Here is a 17,543-nt window from a genome sequence, read left to right as displayed (position 1 = left end):
CTGTTCTCTTATTTTAGACGTCAGTTTAGGGGGGCTTAAGTCAGATGAATTATTCCTATTTTCCAATGTGTGAGAGAGTAAAAAAAAGGTGCCAAACAACATCTTACCAAATATTAACTTGGTTAACTAGTTGATGATTTGAAGATTTAAAAGAAATGGAAAATTGTGTGTTTGATATGTAAGCAACTAGAATACAACACCACCTCTTATGTCTGATGTATTATTACATATATAACATGTAAGCAACTAGAATACAACACCTTTTGCTTTATTGAGAAGAAGAGTTTTGCACTAAAATGAGTCTCAAAGGCAGAAGAAAGGAAGAGTCGGTGTTTGTTTAGAAGAGATCAATGTCAATAGAATTCACAAGCACCCCATCATCTTCCCAGTTTATATCTTTGGCTTTCGGATCTTTCTCGATTATACGCAACGGTGCTTCCAATGGTGGAGGGCTCTGCAAATGACTCTACATATGTTAGCCAACAAACACAAGTGTATGGACATGAACTGATATATGAAAGCTGCTATTAGTTATAAGTCCTACCATGCCCCGTATGAGAGGCCAATTGATCCCACGGAAGAAAGCATGCTGCTTTATCTCATTAGCCCCACCTTTGGATCCTAACCGGCTGCTTGGATCTCTATTTAGCAACATGTTGATCAACTGTCTACCTACAAGACTTACCTGCACCAGTACATGGTTCAGTTAGTTTTTTTTTTTTTTTTTTTTTATCATTTGGGTACATTACATGATGTTACAAGATAGATAGATAGCTCACAGGGATACTGCTGGGGAAGGTGAGATCTTTGTGCAAGATGTTGGCAAATGTCTTCTGCCTATTCTTACCCCTGAAAGGTGTGCGACCATAAAGCATCTCATACAACAATATCCCTAGTGCCCACCAATCAATAGCACTCGTATGCCCAGAGCCCGTGATTATCTCCTGAGATGATAAAACCGTGAATAGATTACTCAAAACCTGACACACAACTGAAGAAACAGCTGCAAACAAAGACTTCAAGAGATTAACATTTAAGTGTATCACCGTACAGGCGCAATGTATTCTTCAGTCCCTACAAACGAGTTTGACTGGGCGTTTGGTTCTGCAACAAATGTCGGTAATGGTTGACTCTTGGATCTTCTTCTTTTGCTAGGTGCAGGTGGAATAATAAGCTGCACACCATACTTCTTGTAAGTATCACATTTCTATATATTACCAGTAAAAAAGTGGATTTGAATTTAAAAAAAAAAAACCTGAGGTGTGCAGGCCGTCATGAATGATAGATCAAAGTCTGCTAATACAATGTGTCCATCCTTCATGAGCAGTATATTCTCAGGCTTCAAGTCTCGGTATACTATCCCTGTTTAAGGAATATATATACATATTTCAAACAAAATTGCTAGAATGATTGAAGGAGGAAGAGACTACTCAAGGCGTGTGGCTAAATGTATAAACAAGAAATGTTTAGACTAATAGAGAGAAGGATTCAAATCATTATTTGTTACCTAAGCAGTGAAGATATTCCAAGCCGATAACGACCTCTGCTGCATAGAACCTGATGACAGAGAGACAGATTAGAGTAATTCATACGAGCATAGCGTCCCCATTTACTAACCAAACCACATTGATATTTGCCTATGACCAATGGATTTTATGTCACACATAACAGAGGAGAATAGGGTACCTTGCTGAATCCTCCGACAAAAATTTCATGGGTTGTCTGTCAAGCAGTGCAAACAACTCTCCACCGGGGCAGAAGTCTGTAATCAAACAAACATGCGTAGATGTCTGGGGCCAGAACATAACGCTTTAGCAATGAGAAGCAGGAGCTGAATAGAAACAAAAAATAGAAAAATTCACCTGAAAGGAAGCGTAGAGAGTGGGAAGGAAAGGATGATCCAGAAGGGAAATGATTTCTCTTTCGATGCATGCTCTGTGAACCTGTATAAAAGCTGCACGTTGTCAATGAGAGATATAATAGACATTTCATTTCTTAGGATGAAAAGGGAACTCATTCTCCATCATATACCTTGTTACGATTTAACATCATGGTTTTCTCCATTGCCTTCATGGCGTACAACTCACCTGTGCCTTTCAGTTCAACCAAATGAACACTGTGTATCCCAGAAAAGTAAAACCATATAAGTATAGACAAAAAAAGGAGACAAGATCATATTTTACTTAGGTTTACTGTTATGGACACAATGAAAAATGGTACCTGCCAGTATCACCAGAGCCCAACGGTTTTATTGGCTTGAAATGATGAAGTCCCACTGTTTCTCCACTTGCTTGGATCTACAAAGGAGACTATCGCAATCAAAACAGGATGACTGAGAAACAAAGTAAAAACAGTATTGTGGTTCGATGCATGCCTTTTGTATTGCTTTCCAGGAAGTACTCTCCTTTTTGTGAGGGAGTGGGTAGACAGGCTTTGAGTGTGCAGCCCAAAGGTCTTCCGGTCGCTATAACACATCAAACATCGACTGCATTTAATACCTTTGCATCTTTGTTAAGTAACCATGAACTAATGTAACTTACCATATTAGCATCTGGAAGTTCTCTCACAGCTTCATCTACATTTGTTGCTGTGGCTTTCACCTGAAATATAATCAATGTGATAAGTCTCCTCTGATGGAAAATAGATTTTTTAAATAGCGCAGAAGGAGATGAAACCACGTACCAGTTTAGAACTCTGCATCTCTGTTCTCTCAGACAAACGATTTCGGAGAGGTTCCACATGATCACTTCCATCAAGCTGCACACCGATGAAGTATTGAAGCTCTCCCTGGTGATGACAAAATTCATGTAGTCAGCAACATATCACACCTTTTTTTCAAGTATCTGAATCTAGACATAACAATAATCTCATGGCGACCTTCTGATCACGCATAGGTTGCAAGTGGAATAAGTTCCAGAATTTCTTTCCTGCAAATGATTCAGAGGACTGATGAGCATCTGCAGTTGAAAACTTGCAGGAGCATTATTTTAAAATGTTCATTATCAGAAAACTTACCGCTCTTCGTGTAGTTTATCAACTGTACAGTTATCTCCCTTTGCTCTCTAATTGCGTCTCTTATCTTCTGGACAGTCGCTTGATCTGTCTCTGGCCCCTGAAGAAACCTGAGGCCAACCACTTCGCACATATTCATATCACGAAAATAAGAGAAACACAGCCTAGAAGACTGCATAATCAACAGACATGATGAATCTCATGAGTGGAAGATTCAAAGAGAAGAATATTCACATACCGACAGTTTCTCCCCAAAATTTCCTCACGTGTATACTCTGTCAGTTCAAGAAAGCTGTCTGATGCAAATATCTGCAGGGAAAACAATGTGAATCATTACTTCAAGGTTATATGCATACCACATGTCCATGCCAACATAGCAGCACAATTGACTAAGAAAAATCGATATATGACTGAAACAAACATACAATGGGGGTATCAGGAAGACGAGGATCACTGATGACGAAATTCTTCTCTATGCGCTCAAGAGTGGTAGCCAGATCAATGCCTTGACGAATATCCCTTTCTCTTTCTAAACGGTCCCAACTGTCCCTCGGCTCTATTACTTCTGTGCTCAACATCAATTCTTCAGGTTCCACACTTGGAACATCAAGCGATTTGCTCTTTGACCTGCAGATTGCATGAGCATTATCATAAACCATTCAAAGTAAATATCTACACCTTTACAATTAATTTAGCCAAGTAATGTTAGAGGATACATTCTAAGACTTAGCACAAGGTTACAAAAGTACACAACAGATAAATAAATAGAACACGACTAAGACATTGCAGCAACTGGAGTTTTGTATTGAACTAGGACATTATCACTGAGTTATTTTTCTTTTTAATTAAATTAGAAATTGAGACTGTTACTTTTAGGATTGAGATTGTGTTGTACTCTGATATCAAACAAGTTGTTTTCAGCAAAATGTTGGCACTTCCATCACACTTTTGTGAGCAAGATACATGCCTTTAAGGATTTTAATTTTCAGCGCCTTTAAGGATTTAATGTTTACGAGTTATCATGGATATGGAGGTGAAATAGACTCACTTCGCTGGAGTAGAAACACGCCCAGGTGTTCTGGCTGACTTTGAAGCCTCATCTGGTTGTATAGCTTGTCTAACAGGTGTAGTAGTAGTAGTACTACCAGGCGTCACCATTACATCATTGCTCACGGAATCTCGCACTTGAGACTTGCGATGTCTTACTGTTTGCACGACCTCAGTAATGGAATCCAAAGCTTTCTCCTTCTGGCGAGCTGATACCAATATCAAAAGAATGACATGTTAACTTTTTGTAGATCAAGAAAAACTTGTTAATTCTGTAAAGAGGTGCAGGGAAGCAGAAACCATCATATCGGATTAGGGATTTAGAGAGTCCATTAGGCCTCAATGCTTTATCGTTTACGCCTTCTGTGTATTTGCTTACTTCAACCTGCATCCTGCAATCAAACAATCCAAAAGAAGATGGAAGTGTGAAAATGATTTATAGAGGAGACAGACGATTTAATCAAGGAAAAAAAAAACAGGAGGTACCCAATGAACTTGATGGTGTTGCCTTGGTCATCCTTAATAGGAGTGATTGTGAGAAGATTCCAGAAGGGAGTTCCGTCCTTCTTGTAATTCAAGAGCCTTCCACAGTAACTTTTTCCATTCTTGACAGCATCTCTGATTTTGGCAACCTCTTTCTGGTCTGTGTCCGGCCCTTGCAGAAACCGGCTGCCATGGGTTTCAAAATCAATATCAAGCTAAGTAGCAGTTGGGGATGAAGCTATCAGAATATATATGAGAGGAGACGTACCAGTTTCTTCCAACAATCTCCTTGGAAGAGTAACCAGTCATGGTGAAGAATCCACTGCTTGCATACACTATGGGACAGTGTGGCTGTGTAGCATCAGAGACTACAAAAGTCTGCTGCAACGTGGAAAGCGCGGTTTTGAGCTCCTGTGACACTCTAGGGAAAGCCCCAGATTCAGAAGATGACGATTCTTCAGATGACCTCCTAGACGTCTTGCTTCGGTCCACTTCACTTGACACCTTGAAACTAATGCCATCTTCCCCTGAGTCCGGCTTAACAGCTGATAAACCCCATTCAGCAGTTCTCTCTGCTAACTTTGCAGTATCTTGAAACTCCATCCACTTACTGCTGCTTCCTTTTCCATTTTCATCGTGAGGCTTTGATGAGGAGGAAGAAGCTGAAGCTGATCCGTTTACCTCTTTACCACTCGAGGGGTTGAAAACCTCAAGTGATTTGCGTTCACTTAATGGCTCTAATTCCGTGAAGATAGACGGAGGGGCTCTTGGCCTCTCCATAATGTTTCTTTATTCTCTTTCTTTTGGCGAAACAGAGGCTGCAAATCAAAACCAGACAAGTTCACCACAGAGTTAGATAGGTAGATGAGAGGCTAACACACCTGGTACCGGGAACATCCAATAAATGGCATTAAAGTGTTTGAAAGCAATCAAGAAACACGTTAAAGAAAGATGAAGTTGAATTTAAAAAAAAAACGAAAATAAATAAAGACCAGACGTGTAGCTTTATCAGCTGCAACTCATGGATATATAGTACATGGCTTTAAAAAGAGCAAAGACGATGAGAAAGCTTTGATAGTTGAAAACTCACAACTGTACAATAATGTTTCTGAGGCTGCAAATGAGCGATGCAGAGGGATAGACATCGCTTTCGTCTATTAAAAACTCACATGGACCCATGAGTCCTTGTGCAGGACCACACCCTATGTTTACCCTAAATACGTGCACTCTTGTTCATCATTCCCCTCTTTTGTAAATTTCTTCATCATCTTGAATTTATTACACTCTCTATTCACATTTGCAATAATTGAATTGAAAAAACAAAACAGACAAACCGACACACCTGCTTCTCAGGTTCGGTAACTGTAATATCTGAAAAAGTGAAAAGAAAAGAAACAGATAGAACTCAGTAACATACGAGTGTCGGAGTAGCACATGCGCCATCTGATTAGACGGAAGACGAACACTGTGTGTATCGTCTTTTTCCCAGGATGCTTTCGCAGACGACGAAACAACATTTTTGTCTTGCGTCTATTCACTGTTTCAAATAATGCTCCAGAAATTAGTTAAGGCGGACCCCATAAGAAAAACCTCATCAGGATGTTAGTGGGCCTTTTCTTTTCTCTTTAAAAGCCCATTAAGACCTTTACTAATGGGCCTTATTAATGAGGGAGACTAGGGGAAGAGAGAAAGAAACTGAAGCAGCAGCAGAGAGAAAAACAATGGAGGGAGGCGGAAGTGGCGGCGGCGGCGGCGTTAGGCTTCATGTCGGAGGATTAGGAGAAAGCGTCGGGAGAGACGATCTTCTCAAGATCTTCTCTCCCATGGGCTTCGTCGAAGCTGTTGAATTTGTCAGGACCAAAGGTCGCTCCTTTGCTTACATCGACTTCTCTCCCGCCTCCGAGAACTCACTCACTAAGCTCTTCTCCACGGTGAGCTGATTCGATCCACCTCCTTCTCTTTACTTATTCTAAGCTCTCTTATGTCTTAACCTGGATTCGATTTTGGCAGTATAATGGATGTAAGTGGAAAGGAGGGAAGCTGCGGCTGGAGAAAGCGAAAGAGCATTACATGGCTCGCTTGAAGAGGGAATGGGCAGAGTCAGCTTCTGTTTCTGCTTCTTCTGATGACACTGTTAAAGCTCCCGAGAAGTTAACTCCTTCCACTCACCTTAACATCTTCTTTCCCAGACTCAGAAAGGTACCTAAAAGCTCATCTAACATGAGGTAGTAGTAGTAACTTGGAGTTGGGGATTAGGGTTTAGATAACTTTGGTTTTGGTGCAGGTGAAAGCTATGCCACTAAGTGGAACTGGCAAACATAAGTATAGCTTCCAGCGTGTTGCGGTGCCTTCTCTTCTTCCCAAGACCTTTTGCGATTGTGAAGAGCACTCTGCTTCTCTCACTCCTCAGGAAACTCATGCCCGTGATGTGGAAGCGCTTAATGTGGGGATAAATGAAGAAGAGGTGAATATTATGAACTCCGTGATGAATAAGCTTCTTCAGAAAGACGACATCGTCATCAATGAGAAAGATGACATCATCGTAGATACCAAAGATAACATTTTGATCAATGTGGTATCTAATGGGAAGGACATGATGGACGCAGAGCTGAGTAACTTGTCAAGAAAACGGGTACTTGTAGCTAATATTTCTCAGTTTTCTTTTACCTAATAGTGTGGCATCTACATACCTTATCCCTGATCTGGCTTTTTTTATTTGATGTTAACTCAGAAATCAATGCTCGATCAAACACCAGCAGAAGGATGTACTGAGGGACATAAGGGGAACAACATTCATCCAAACAAAAAGAGGCAATCAATCATCCCAGAGGGAAGTGGAAGACAGGAAGCTTCACAGGCCATACGTGAAAAGAAGAAACCTTCTGAAGTCGATCCGGATGAACCAAGCAGAACAACAGGCGTCAAGAAGTCGAATGACAATATTTCCTGGTCCCAAAAGTCTTCCTGGAAGTCACTTGTGGCCAATGGAAACAACAGTAATTTTAGCGTATCCAGTTTCTTGCCAGATGTTAGCTCCAGTAAAGCAGTACAACCTGCATCGGACACCGATGTTGAAGGTTCAGACCACTCAGAGTCAGAGGATACTGACGTTGTAGATTCAGACCACTCAGAGTCAGAAGATAATGACGTTGAAGGTTCAGACTACTCAGAGTCGGAAGATGCTGATGTTGAAGGTCCAGACCACTCAGAGTCAGAAGATAATGGCGTTGTAGGTTCAGACCACCCTGAGTCAGAAGATGATGATGTTGAAGGTTCAGAGCACCCAGAGTCAGAAGATGCTGACGTTGAAGGTTCAGACCACTCAGAGTCAGAAGATGCTGACGTTGAAGGTTCAGAGCACCCAGAGTCAGAAGATGCTGACGTTGCTGACATAGATGTGGATGCTGAGACAGTGGAACTTGCAGCAAGCACCGAGGGCGATAGTGAGGATGGAAGTTTGAACGTGGAAAAGGATGAGAATGTGGCAGATGATTTGAATGCAGAAAAGGAAAGCTTAGTCTTGGAGGATAGTGTGGATCATAATGTGGACGAAGAAGAGACAGGGAAAGGACAATTGGAAGCTAGTAAGAAGTCAGCAGGAGGTTCATTATGGCTTCAGAAGGCTTCTTGGACTCAGCTGGTTCGGGACCAGAATGCTTCATTCAGTATTACTCAACTCTTCCCGAATCTACCTCCTGAGAAGACCGAAGCAGATAGAGTGAACAGCAGTGGAGATGGCCAGTTCACCTATTCTAACCAGAGTGGAAGTGCCAATGGTGTTGAGGCTGCGGGAGTCCACGGGGCTAGTAGTAGTACCCCTCTGAGAAGTTTAAAGGAGAATCAGCAGATTGTGAAGGCTAAGAATGTGAGTGGAGGAAGTAGATTGGGTGTGAAGAGGCCGATTAGGAGAGAGATTGGATCAGGGGAGAGTTGCGCTTTTATGAGAAGCGAGACTTCTGTGAGTGAGTGGAAAAGGGCTAAGAAGGCATTGAGCGAGCCAAGCAGAAAGAAGAAAAGTGAAGAATGAGTTGGATTGTAACAGATCTATAAGCTCTTCAAATTATGTATTCCTCTGCGGTTTTTGTGTTAGTTATACATTTTGTTCTCTTTATACATTTTGTGCTCTTTATTTAAGTTATTCACGTTCACTGGTTTGAAGCATTTCCCGTTAGATAAAAGACTAAAAGTTCATTGATGAACTGAATTTAGACAATAAACGTGGAAGTTGGTAGACAGATGAAGCATGAATACAAGGTAAACTTTAAGATGCAGTGTTATGTTTTAACCAAGTTCTCGATGCTAACAGAAAATTGCTGATATGAAATGGAAAGAAACAATCACTATCGATCTTTGAGTTCCTGCTCGAACTGTCCAAGTTTCAGGCGTATAGGCTCCAAGAACTGCTTCATATCTAACCGAACTTGCTGCTTCAGTTGCTGGGAAAGCTCTTTGTCTTCACTGAGCTTCACGTTCACCTGCTCATTGCACAAAGTGTACGCCGTTGATCAGTGTCCAAATATCCTAATCATCCTTCCCAAATCATATGGAAGACTATCTAGCATAAATGTTACCTCAAGATCATCAAGCTCGCCGAATGAGAACTCAGGAATGTCGAGACTCCCCTTCACCTTTTTCGTGTCCTCTTCAAAAGACCACTCTCCTGAGTAGGAAAAATAAGTTGCATTTACACGAACAAAGACTACGAGAAGATAAGACTTAACTATAAAACTCAAATGCAATACATCCTAATATCAGATTTTCCAAAAGACAAAATGGTGAAGCCGGTAAAGAGTCTTTACCTTGGACTTTGAGGGAAAGCTCGTAAGTATAGCCAACTCTTTTCTTGTTCCGAACTGTGACCAAGAAAGCCTAGCGAGGGCAGAGGAACAACCAACGGATCATCATCACCCATTCAAGGACAAACATAGAGAACAACACAAAGATTGAAAAAGGAGAAAACTCACATCTCCAACACATCTGTTAACATCTATAATCTCAGCTTTTCCAGAAGAGAACTGCAGTGAACCCACTGACACCAGCAGCTCCTGCGAGCATTATTTCAAGTACAAAACATATTAACACTTTAAAAGAGAAAGAACAATAAGGGGAAAAGAAAGAAAGAAGAAACCTTTAATCGATCAGTGGCCCATTTCGTGATATTTTTTTCCTCCCAAGTGCCAGCCTATGTAAACAAGTGAAATTAAGAGAATATGCACAGAAGAATGGTTTTACTTTTACGAGAACTTTTAACTGATGAAAATGGAATAGCAAACCTGATTCCATAGGGAGCCGAGGGCAGGAGCATTGGAAGCGACGTCGTTGTTGGTGAGCTTCTGTGGCTGAGGAGGAGGAGCTGCGTCCGCTGTTGCTTCTCTCACCCAGTACCTATACGATCCCTCTTTCTTCTTCTCCTCCTCCATGAGTTTACTCAATCTCTCTCTCCTCTCCTCACTCTCTCCTTCTCATTTATTAATCTAGGGTTCCTCCGATGTCTCCGGAACTTTCTAGCCTCTCAGAAACAAAATTTTCTATTATTTTCTTAGGACGAATCTTTGTTATTTCGAGATTGGTTAATAAAGATGCTGTTCTCGTTGTCTCCAGTGGGCCCCACTCGTGACCCAACCACAAGTTAGGTTTTTCAGTCTGTCTTTTTTTTTGGTCAAAGTTATTTCAGTCTTGTCTATTTACTGTTGAAACAATCTTTTCTAAGCACCAACTTCGTCACGTTTTATACTTTTGCAACTGCAGTAACGAATCAGATTACAACAATTCTTACCCAAGTGAGATTACAAAAAGAGTGATGAGCTGCAGTCTCAAAAAAGGACAAAAAAGCTTGTATGGGATTTTTTTATTCTGACATCAGTTGATCTTTGGCTTAGGAGCTCTTGGCTTGAAGACAGCGTAAAGAAGTACCAGAACTACCAGCATTGCAGGAACTGTTGTCATGTCCATTTCCACTTTCACCTTCCTCTCTTTTGAGCAGTGAATTGGGTGCAAAACCTCCACTGTTGCATTCACTTCTCTCACGAATCTGATACAAAACCAAAAAAAAAGACATGACTTGGTTAGCAAAACCATTCCTATAACAGCGGGTGCAAAAGGTGCATTACTAACCCGCTTGTGGCTTCCTCTAATGTATACAGAAATCTCATGGCGTCCCCATAACGTGTTTCTCCCGCAATATTCGAAAGCTGTAAACATTATGATATATAATACACACACATCATTTGAAGCCTCTAATATCAAAGCAAAGACTAAAGCAATGTATGTGTACTCACTCGTCTCCATAGGCTGATCACGTACTTGTACTTGTTCATCAGCTCACGCTCCCTCGATTTGAAGATCTTAAACGATTTTCCATCTTGTTTCTGAGTCAAGGATATAAACACTACTAGAATATAAAGAGGAACAGTCAATAAAACCTTTTCACAGTTATAACCTCTACTCAACTGCAGGCATACAGAAAAAAAATCCAAAGGATACTCGTTCGCTCCAGTCGCAGAAGATGAATCCCTGAATTAACTGCTTGTATTGACTCTTCAAGCGCCGTAATCATATAGCTCCGGGCGATTGTGTCAGATTGAAACTGTGAAATCTGCCAACCTTGAGAAGTTGTGGAAAATGGATTGCAACCCACTGACCATGTCCAGTCCTGTTAAACACAATTTTTATAAAAGATGCTAAGACAGACCCATCAGCTTCTTCTTTTAGCTGAAGACTATAATCAGTGTTTGTATTAGGTTTCACGAACTTGCACTAGTTACCAGCAAACGAAAATTTCAAAGAATTACAACACAATGCTATTTAATATATACTCTGAAAGCATAACTCTATACCTCAATTGCACTTTCATGAGCTACACTGTAGACAAGTTGAAGAGGAAGCATTCCGGCTAGATGTTCAGCAACAGAAGCCATGGCTGCTTTCACCGGGCTCCTATTTTACAAAGACAAGGAATAAGGAAGAACTTGTTCATGATGCGCAAAACTTATTAGGCCTATCACTATAACTCGGCTAATAGAAAAACTGCTAACATGTGTTTTATAACCTTAGATCCCATAAAAGTGATCGACCATTGCATTGCAAATGGCTCTCCCATGAAGATGCCTCTGATTGAACAACAACGACCATATTTGAAAGCGCCTTTGCTTGATAATGCTTGTCAATTAGCAGCGGATCCCCATTGATGAGCCAAAAGATGGGGATTTCAAGAGTAGACCTGCTGTGGGCATGGCCTCCTGAGTTATAACAAGGAAAGCTCACAGTGTCAATGTCAATCACTATGTATCCACATCAACCAATGCATGAGATCCAGTGCAATTATAGTAGACAAAAAGATGCATAGAACGTGAGTACAGACAGCTTAAATGAAATTGACTGAGCAGTATGAAAAGAGCAATCCCTCAAATGGATCAACTCTAAACGAAGACGACAGTAAAAAGATGCAAACTAACTAGACCAAAATTTACATAGAACGTAAGCAATGGACAGCTGAAATGAAATTGACTGAGCAGTAGGAAAGGAGCTAATTCCCAAATGGATCAAGTCTAAATGAAGACGGTAGTAAAAATATGTCACAACTTGAGGACAATGAATAATACCGTAGCTCAGATCTTATGCAGTTGTCTAACGACAGCATACTACTGTAGGACGAAAATTTGAAATACATATGTAAAACGAAGAACAGTCATCAAATTTTCTCAACAGTAACCATCTATATAGATGTCTTGGCCATAGTGTCTACACTAATATTTTTAGACAGACATAAGGAACATCAAATCAGTTTTACTGGTAGCAAATTAGTTTCAAGCGTAGCATTACAGAAAGGCTTCTTGTATATAAAAAGGTGCCCCAGCAAAGCAAATTTAATGGTAGCAACTTCAAAACAAAAATACTTATATAACAGAGAAAGTTTCGGCTGCATAGCTGACCTTTAAGGGAAGTGTGATCGTTCAGTCTCTGTAACTGGTACTGGAGGATTGATGAATCAAGATATGAACGAACTGTCTTCCGGTAAGTTCCATTGACAAGCAATAGAGGCACAGCAGCTGCCCTTCGGGCTACTGAAAATGCCATAGCCAAGGCAGGATCCTCAGATAGGGTTAACCTATCACAATTGTTATTGACATTTCATTATAACTCGAAGATGCGTTTAGAAATAAGAGGAAAAGAAAGATAACATAAGATAAGACTGCTAAATATCTTTCTCTCTTTATGGTTGCCAAGACAATCTGCTAGTTCTAAGTTCTAACCACAGTTTATCAAATAGGGTCAGAAAGATCAAGCCTAATGGTAATAAGTTATACAGGGGGTTGTAAAGCTTATTTTCAGGACTAAACGGATTTCAGTGCATACATATGTTGGCTGAACATAGGTTTCTGAGAAGGTAACAGCAGTGAAGAAAGTCCATCCATGAGAGCCTTGAGATCAACTGGCAGCTGTTTGATTTGTCGAACTTTCTACATAAAATAAAATAACAGGGTGACAACCTCTTTTCAGCATCAATATAAACTAGACTGAAAAACTCAGGCAAAGTTACTGGTAAGATGAATCGAATAAGCTTAATAGCAAGTTACATAACATCTCGAAAGAAAATGACAATATTTTCTGTAATCTTACGTTTGGGTCATCTCATAAAGGTCTTTATCCTCGTGACTTTAGACCATACGATTTATAAAAGTTTTCACCAAAATATACTTGATCTGATGGGAATCCTTTAAACCATTTGACATGAACATACCTCTTGTGTGATGAAGACAAGCTGAAAAGAGATCTTCTCATAATGATGAAATGCACCATCGGCAACTGAGGGGGATATTATATGTCTCATGGATCCCCAGAGAGTAGCACCTAAATGTGCAAGGAAAGTATCTCGTGCAACTGTGTAATTTTTGAACTCCTGTGCAGTCGACATCACGATGTAAGTGTCAAACTTTCTTATAAAAACCGAAGCATTATGATTCCAATCCCCTTACTGAAAGAATCCTCAAATCAGCAAGGGAAGCAGCAGAAATACCTCATGTTCATCGCTAAACAAATTCCAGCTCTCCATTCGTTTGAGTGCCTCCATGGCTTTTCTCTGATGAACCTCATCATGTGCATCTCCTTCAAGTGACTGCAGCTCAGTTTTCAAATCCCGCATCCGCTCATCAAGTTCTAGGACACGAAAAGTGAAAATAGTGAGGAAAAGGCACAAAATATCATCGAAACAATTACTCAAGAAAATGATGTGGGTGCTGTGCGGATTATTTTTTGAAATTACAGAATATAAAATACGATCGTACATGAAAACTAAGACTCATAAAGCAGCTATAGAGAAAAGAACCACCTTCACAAAGAGCAAGCTTCACCTTCCTTCCCTTGCAGTGCTTAAAAGCAAATAGTTCATATACATCAATCTCCGCTAGAAGAATGTCAACAGCCTGATGATCTTTCTGAGAAAACAAGAGCAATAGTTAGAAGTGACGGGCTAAAATAATTTCAAAAAGGTAAATGAAAACATAACTCAGAGACATCGTACGCAGGAACACATGTACATTTATCCCACAGGTATCAGCCTCAAGGAAAATACAGCTCAAGAATCCAGATCCTTACTTAACAAGTAACATGTTCACCTCTATAGGTCATGTAATATAGAGAAGCTAGTTTTCGTGGAGTTTTGTCTAAGATGATTCCTTAATCTCAAGAATCCCTGAGTCCTATACCCAAATTGTATAATTGTCTAAGATGATCACTATCTTATGGTAAAGTTAACGTCAACCAGCCTCTCAAAGTACTAGGGATTTGGTTGTTCAACTTTATTTGTTACTCATATTTTTGTTTGTACTGGAGTACAACAGGACCCAAAGAAAACTCCAGTACTCCCATGATAAAGCTACTTTGATGAAATCCAATGGTTTCTTATTCCACCAATCAAAACACACCTCTCCAAATACAGAAAATTTATCCTGAATTGCAACTTGAAGTCTTTCTTCTGCTTCATCTTCAGATATTTCTAGCAAGAAAAAAACCGTGAACACAAAATTAAAGGAAATTCAGGAAACGTTTTATGCAAATGAAAGAACGCCAAAGAATGACAGAGAGGTGTCCATAGATTACTAGAATTGTACATTTAAAAGTAAGGTCAATAGTCAGGAGGTTCACTACTTAGGAGCCACAATGCAGAAGATTTTATTGCGAACTGTACCTGCAACTGCACCAATGGTCTTTCCCACATTTGGCAAACTAAGTTCCGTCCGCACTCCTTCCCCACCGACAGAAGGTCCCCACGAAAAAGGGCCAGCAGTTAAATCGATGAATGCCCACCTGACAGAAATTATTCACAAAAATCATGATAACGCTTTGCCATTTGTTGGCATGAATAAGATGGCGCTCTATGCCAGAATTAAAAGGTTAAATACATGTACACACATGCATTGAGAGCTTCAGAAAATCAACCTGCCCTTTCCGATCCAAGTATCAGTCAGACATTCTGCGTTAAGATTACTAATGTCTCCAGCTTTTAAACCCTTTTCCAGAAAAATCTTCATATCTTCATTCTTCCCGTGAAGCAACTTGAAATTTCCATTGAGAAAAATTCAAAGTAAATCACATGAACGGAAATCCATTTAGAGTAAAAGTAGCTTCTCGGACCAAATAGTATTGAGCCAAAAGAAAAGAAGATTGGTACCTGCAAAACCTTACTCTGAATGAGCTCGGCTGCATCTTTACCATGGGATAGCTGTTCCAATTTGTTAAGAGCATCCTGGCATGCATTGTACCACTCGGCCTGAAAGCAAGACAACAATCAACACTGTAACACAAATAGCCAACACTGTAAGACATAACTGAACGGAGATTCTACAGAACAAAGGATCTGGTTCTCAAATATGAGTATAGTCTCTGAAACGACCACACAGAACTAAACAAAATGCCATAATAAGCTTCTGCCATATCTTACAAACATTAAGGCTAATCAATGGAATAAGAAAACTTGAAGGTGCAGCAAAAATAACAAACCGTATCAGTCTCCTCCGCATTTGTCCAGGAAAATTTAAGCATTGGATGTTTCTGGTACAATGGCTTCCTCACCATATCAAATGCTACAACATATCCAGCAGGTATCAGATAAGAAACTGGAATGTACATCATCAATGGAAAAATATCGCTGTTATTTGCCTTTATGTACCTAAAATAGTTTCTGACGGCTTCCCAGACTGAAGAAGTTTTTTAATAACGTCCTTGTTCTGCGAAAAGAATAAAAAGAGTCATATGAACCTCGCATTGACATACAAGCACTTTACAGAAAACTTAACCGAGGAGATCAATTTAAAGAACTTCTTTTTTGGTGAAGATTGTTTATGATGCAATTGCTTTGGAGGCATGCACAGAATTGAGAGAACTAGAATCACCTCTTTCAGATAAGATATCTCTGAGTCTGAAAACCCTCTCCTGCAAAATCCTTTTGTAAGTCTATAATGTTCTTCGTCCGTTATAAAATAATATGATACGATAATAAACAGGTGCTCACCGGTATCCATATATGCCTTTTTTTAAGTCACGTTTGGGATTCAAAACAAATACATTGTATGCATCCCCGAGATGAAAATATTCGACAAGGCTAGAGAAAATGAATTCCATCATCTCAACATCGACTTGTCTTAGACCATTTTCCTCATCTCTGTCACCAAGGATAAAAATAGAGATAGAATCGTTTAGATATGACACCAAAACCGAGAATCAGACAGCACCACCTAAAAGATAGTCGCAAGCAGCTATCTAGAGTGAAATAAAGTTTCCAGAACCAATTGTTCTGCCGGCTCAGATCTCTTAGCATAAAATTAACCTGTAACAGACTTCCACAAGACATAAAATGAAATAAGAAACTCTTTGGAATGTATTACCTAGAAACGTCATCCCTGCGTGATAAAACATTGATGGCACGCTCGATTACTTGTGTCACCTTTTCCCCCATTTGTATAGCATGAACAGAAAAGCTGACAAAAGGAAAATAAACCCCCAATTTAGCGTCTAGCTAAAACCAAACACCACCATTGCCAATGAACAGACAAAAAAGATGACTATACTTGTAGTTGAGGCGACTGATGATAGGAAGATGGTGTCTCAACTCCTTTTCAATGTTAGTCTTGTAGAAGGGATTGGGAACTTCTTTGGTAAGAGGAACTCGCGTGTGTTCAAACACGTGATCAAGTTTACTGAACCAACGCTCAAGTTCCTCAGGAAGGAGTTTGAAGTCTATAGAAATAAAATAGAAAATCAAATGATGACTCCAAATCTCAAAGAAAAGTATGAACAGACAGAGAAAGTATTCACCTTGGTTCCCTTTTCCATCAAACCCAATGAAAATGAAATTAACAGGCACAGGGAGATAGACAGCATCAACTTCCATAAGCTCTAGGTAACTCGCAATGGTTCCTGCCTTTGTGTAATTCACCACACCGGAGTTCGAGTGGACTGAAGACTCCAGATCATCAAACTCTGATAAACATCAAACAAGTGTTATGAAAAGAGTAATGTCACACGAAAATCCAAAACCAAGCAGGATAGAACATAACATAACACACCGCTACGAAAGACAGACTCGCTCCAAAACCTGCTCTTTTCCTTGAGATTGAACAAGGAAAACACAGAACTCTTTCCACGTGGAGCTCCATACGATAGAGATGGCAAGAACTGGTCACGAAAAAACAATCGATTGAGAAATGAGAATTGCAAATTCCGAAACCAAATCATGAACACATCGCAACTCATTTATACGGATGGATCGAAGGAAGGAATCGTACCAGGATAGCAGCAACACAGATGGTGATCACGAGCTTGGAGACGGATCTGTTCCCAGCCCCGAACCTAGGCATCGTCTTCTTCTTCTTCTCCTAATGATCGATCGAAGTAGGGTTTTTGATCTTTCCTCTCGCAACAATTCCTACACTAGCAACTGTATTTTTTTTCCCACAAATTGCTTTTTCTTCAGTCTTCAAACAAGTCAAAAATAATAAATTAAT

At 40.0% G+C, this 17,543-nt stretch overlaps 4 protein-coding genes across 11 annotated transcripts; 1 reads left to right on the top strand and 3 right to left on the bottom strand.

The window, feature by feature from the left end:
* Positions 1-141: 141 nt before the first annotated feature.
* Positions 142-5,822, bottom strand: LOC103845248 (phototropin-2). Of its 7 annotated transcripts, none has more exons than XM_009122082.3 (22): positions 5,633-5,822; positions 4,811-5,360; positions 4,546-4,728; positions 4,360-4,451; positions 4,061-4,268; positions 3,438-3,639; positions 3,251-3,321; positions 3,016-3,122; positions 2,878-2,927; positions 2,683-2,787; positions 2,541-2,600; positions 2,375-2,464; positions 2,221-2,297; positions 2,032-2,116; positions 1,863-1,943; positions 1,687-1,790; positions 1,508-1,557; positions 1,256-1,362; positions 1,052-1,174; positions 780-944; positions 545-685; positions 142-454 (listed from the first exon to the last, which is right to left on the bottom strand). In XM_009122082.3, exons 2-22 carry the CDS (start codon positions 5,320-5,322, stop codon positions 338-340), a joined length of 2,730 nt encoding a protein of 909 aa, XP_009120330.1. In that variant the 5' UTR covers positions 5,323-5,360; positions 5,633-5,822; the 3' UTR covers positions 142-337. The 7 variants fall into 7 exon arrangements, 6 of the variants coding, with proteins under 6 accessions (XP_009120330.1, XP_009120329.1, XP_009120328.1 ...); XM_009122081.3 differs by having other exon boundaries at positions 5,540-5,666; XM_009122080.3 differs by having other exon boundaries at positions 5,535-5,638.
* A 390-nt stretch (positions 5,823-6,212) lies between these two features.
* Positions 6,213-8,697, top strand: LOC103845247 (dentin sialophosphoprotein). Its single transcript, XM_009122078.2, has 4 exons — positions 6,213-6,473; positions 6,553-6,741; positions 6,827-7,174; positions 7,274-8,697. The coding sequence occupies exons 1-4, from the start codon at positions 6,264-6,266 to the stop codon at positions 8,567-8,569; spliced, it is 2,043 nt and encodes a 680-aa protein (XP_009120326.2). The 5' UTR covers positions 6,213-6,263; the 3' UTR covers positions 8,570-8,697.
* Positions 8,698-8,710: 13 nt separating this feature from the next.
* LOC103845246 lies at positions 8,711-10,101 on the bottom strand. Of its 2 annotated transcripts, none has more exons than XM_033281824.1 (6): positions 9,816-10,101; positions 9,671-9,724; positions 9,507-9,587; positions 9,342-9,411; positions 9,114-9,241; positions 8,711-9,017 (listed from the first exon to the last, which is right to left on the bottom strand). In XM_033281824.1, exons 1-6 carry the CDS (start codon positions 9,960-9,962, stop codon positions 8,883-8,885), a joined length of 615 nt encoding a protein of 204 aa, XP_033137715.1. In that variant the 5' UTR covers positions 9,963-10,101; the 3' UTR covers positions 8,711-8,882. The 2 variants fall into 2 exon arrangements, with proteins under 2 accessions (XP_033137715.1, XP_009120325.1); XM_009122077.3 differs by having other exon boundaries at positions 9,114-9,202; positions 9,816-10,099.
* A 142-nt stretch (positions 10,102-10,243) lies between these two features.
* Positions 10,244-17,530, bottom strand: LOC103845245. The gene is made up of 24 exons (XM_009122076.3): positions 17,325-17,530; positions 17,106-17,214; positions 16,855-17,019; positions 16,608-16,776; positions 16,425-16,517; positions 16,052-16,201; positions 15,933-15,972; positions 15,710-15,767; positions 15,541-15,623; positions 15,212-15,310; positions 14,980-15,095; positions 14,729-14,847; positions 14,466-14,536; positions 13,871-13,976; positions 13,559-13,698; positions 13,283-13,441; positions 12,898-13,001; positions 12,474-12,649; positions 11,591-11,780; positions 11,379-11,478; positions 11,026-11,194; positions 10,821-10,903; positions 10,657-10,733; positions 10,244-10,573 (listed from the first exon to the last, which is right to left on the bottom strand). Exons 1-24 carry the CDS (start codon positions 17,394-17,396, stop codon positions 10,402-10,404), a joined length of 2,820 nt encoding a protein of 939 aa, XP_009120324.1. The 5' UTR covers positions 17,397-17,530; the 3' UTR covers positions 10,244-10,401.
* Between the last annotated feature and the right edge of the window lie 13 nt (positions 17,531-17,543).

This window comes from Brassica rapa, chromosome A10 (assembly GCF_000309985.2).
Source record: "Brassica rapa cultivar Chiifu-401-42 chromosome A10, CAAS_Brap_v3.01, whole genome shotgun sequence".
Taxonomy (NCBI): Eukaryota; Viridiplantae; Streptophyta; class Magnoliopsida; order Brassicales; family Brassicaceae; genus Brassica; species Brassica rapa.
The sequence above is the reverse complement of the archived record's forward strand: the minus strand, read 5'-3'. Positions and strand labels throughout refer to the sequence as shown.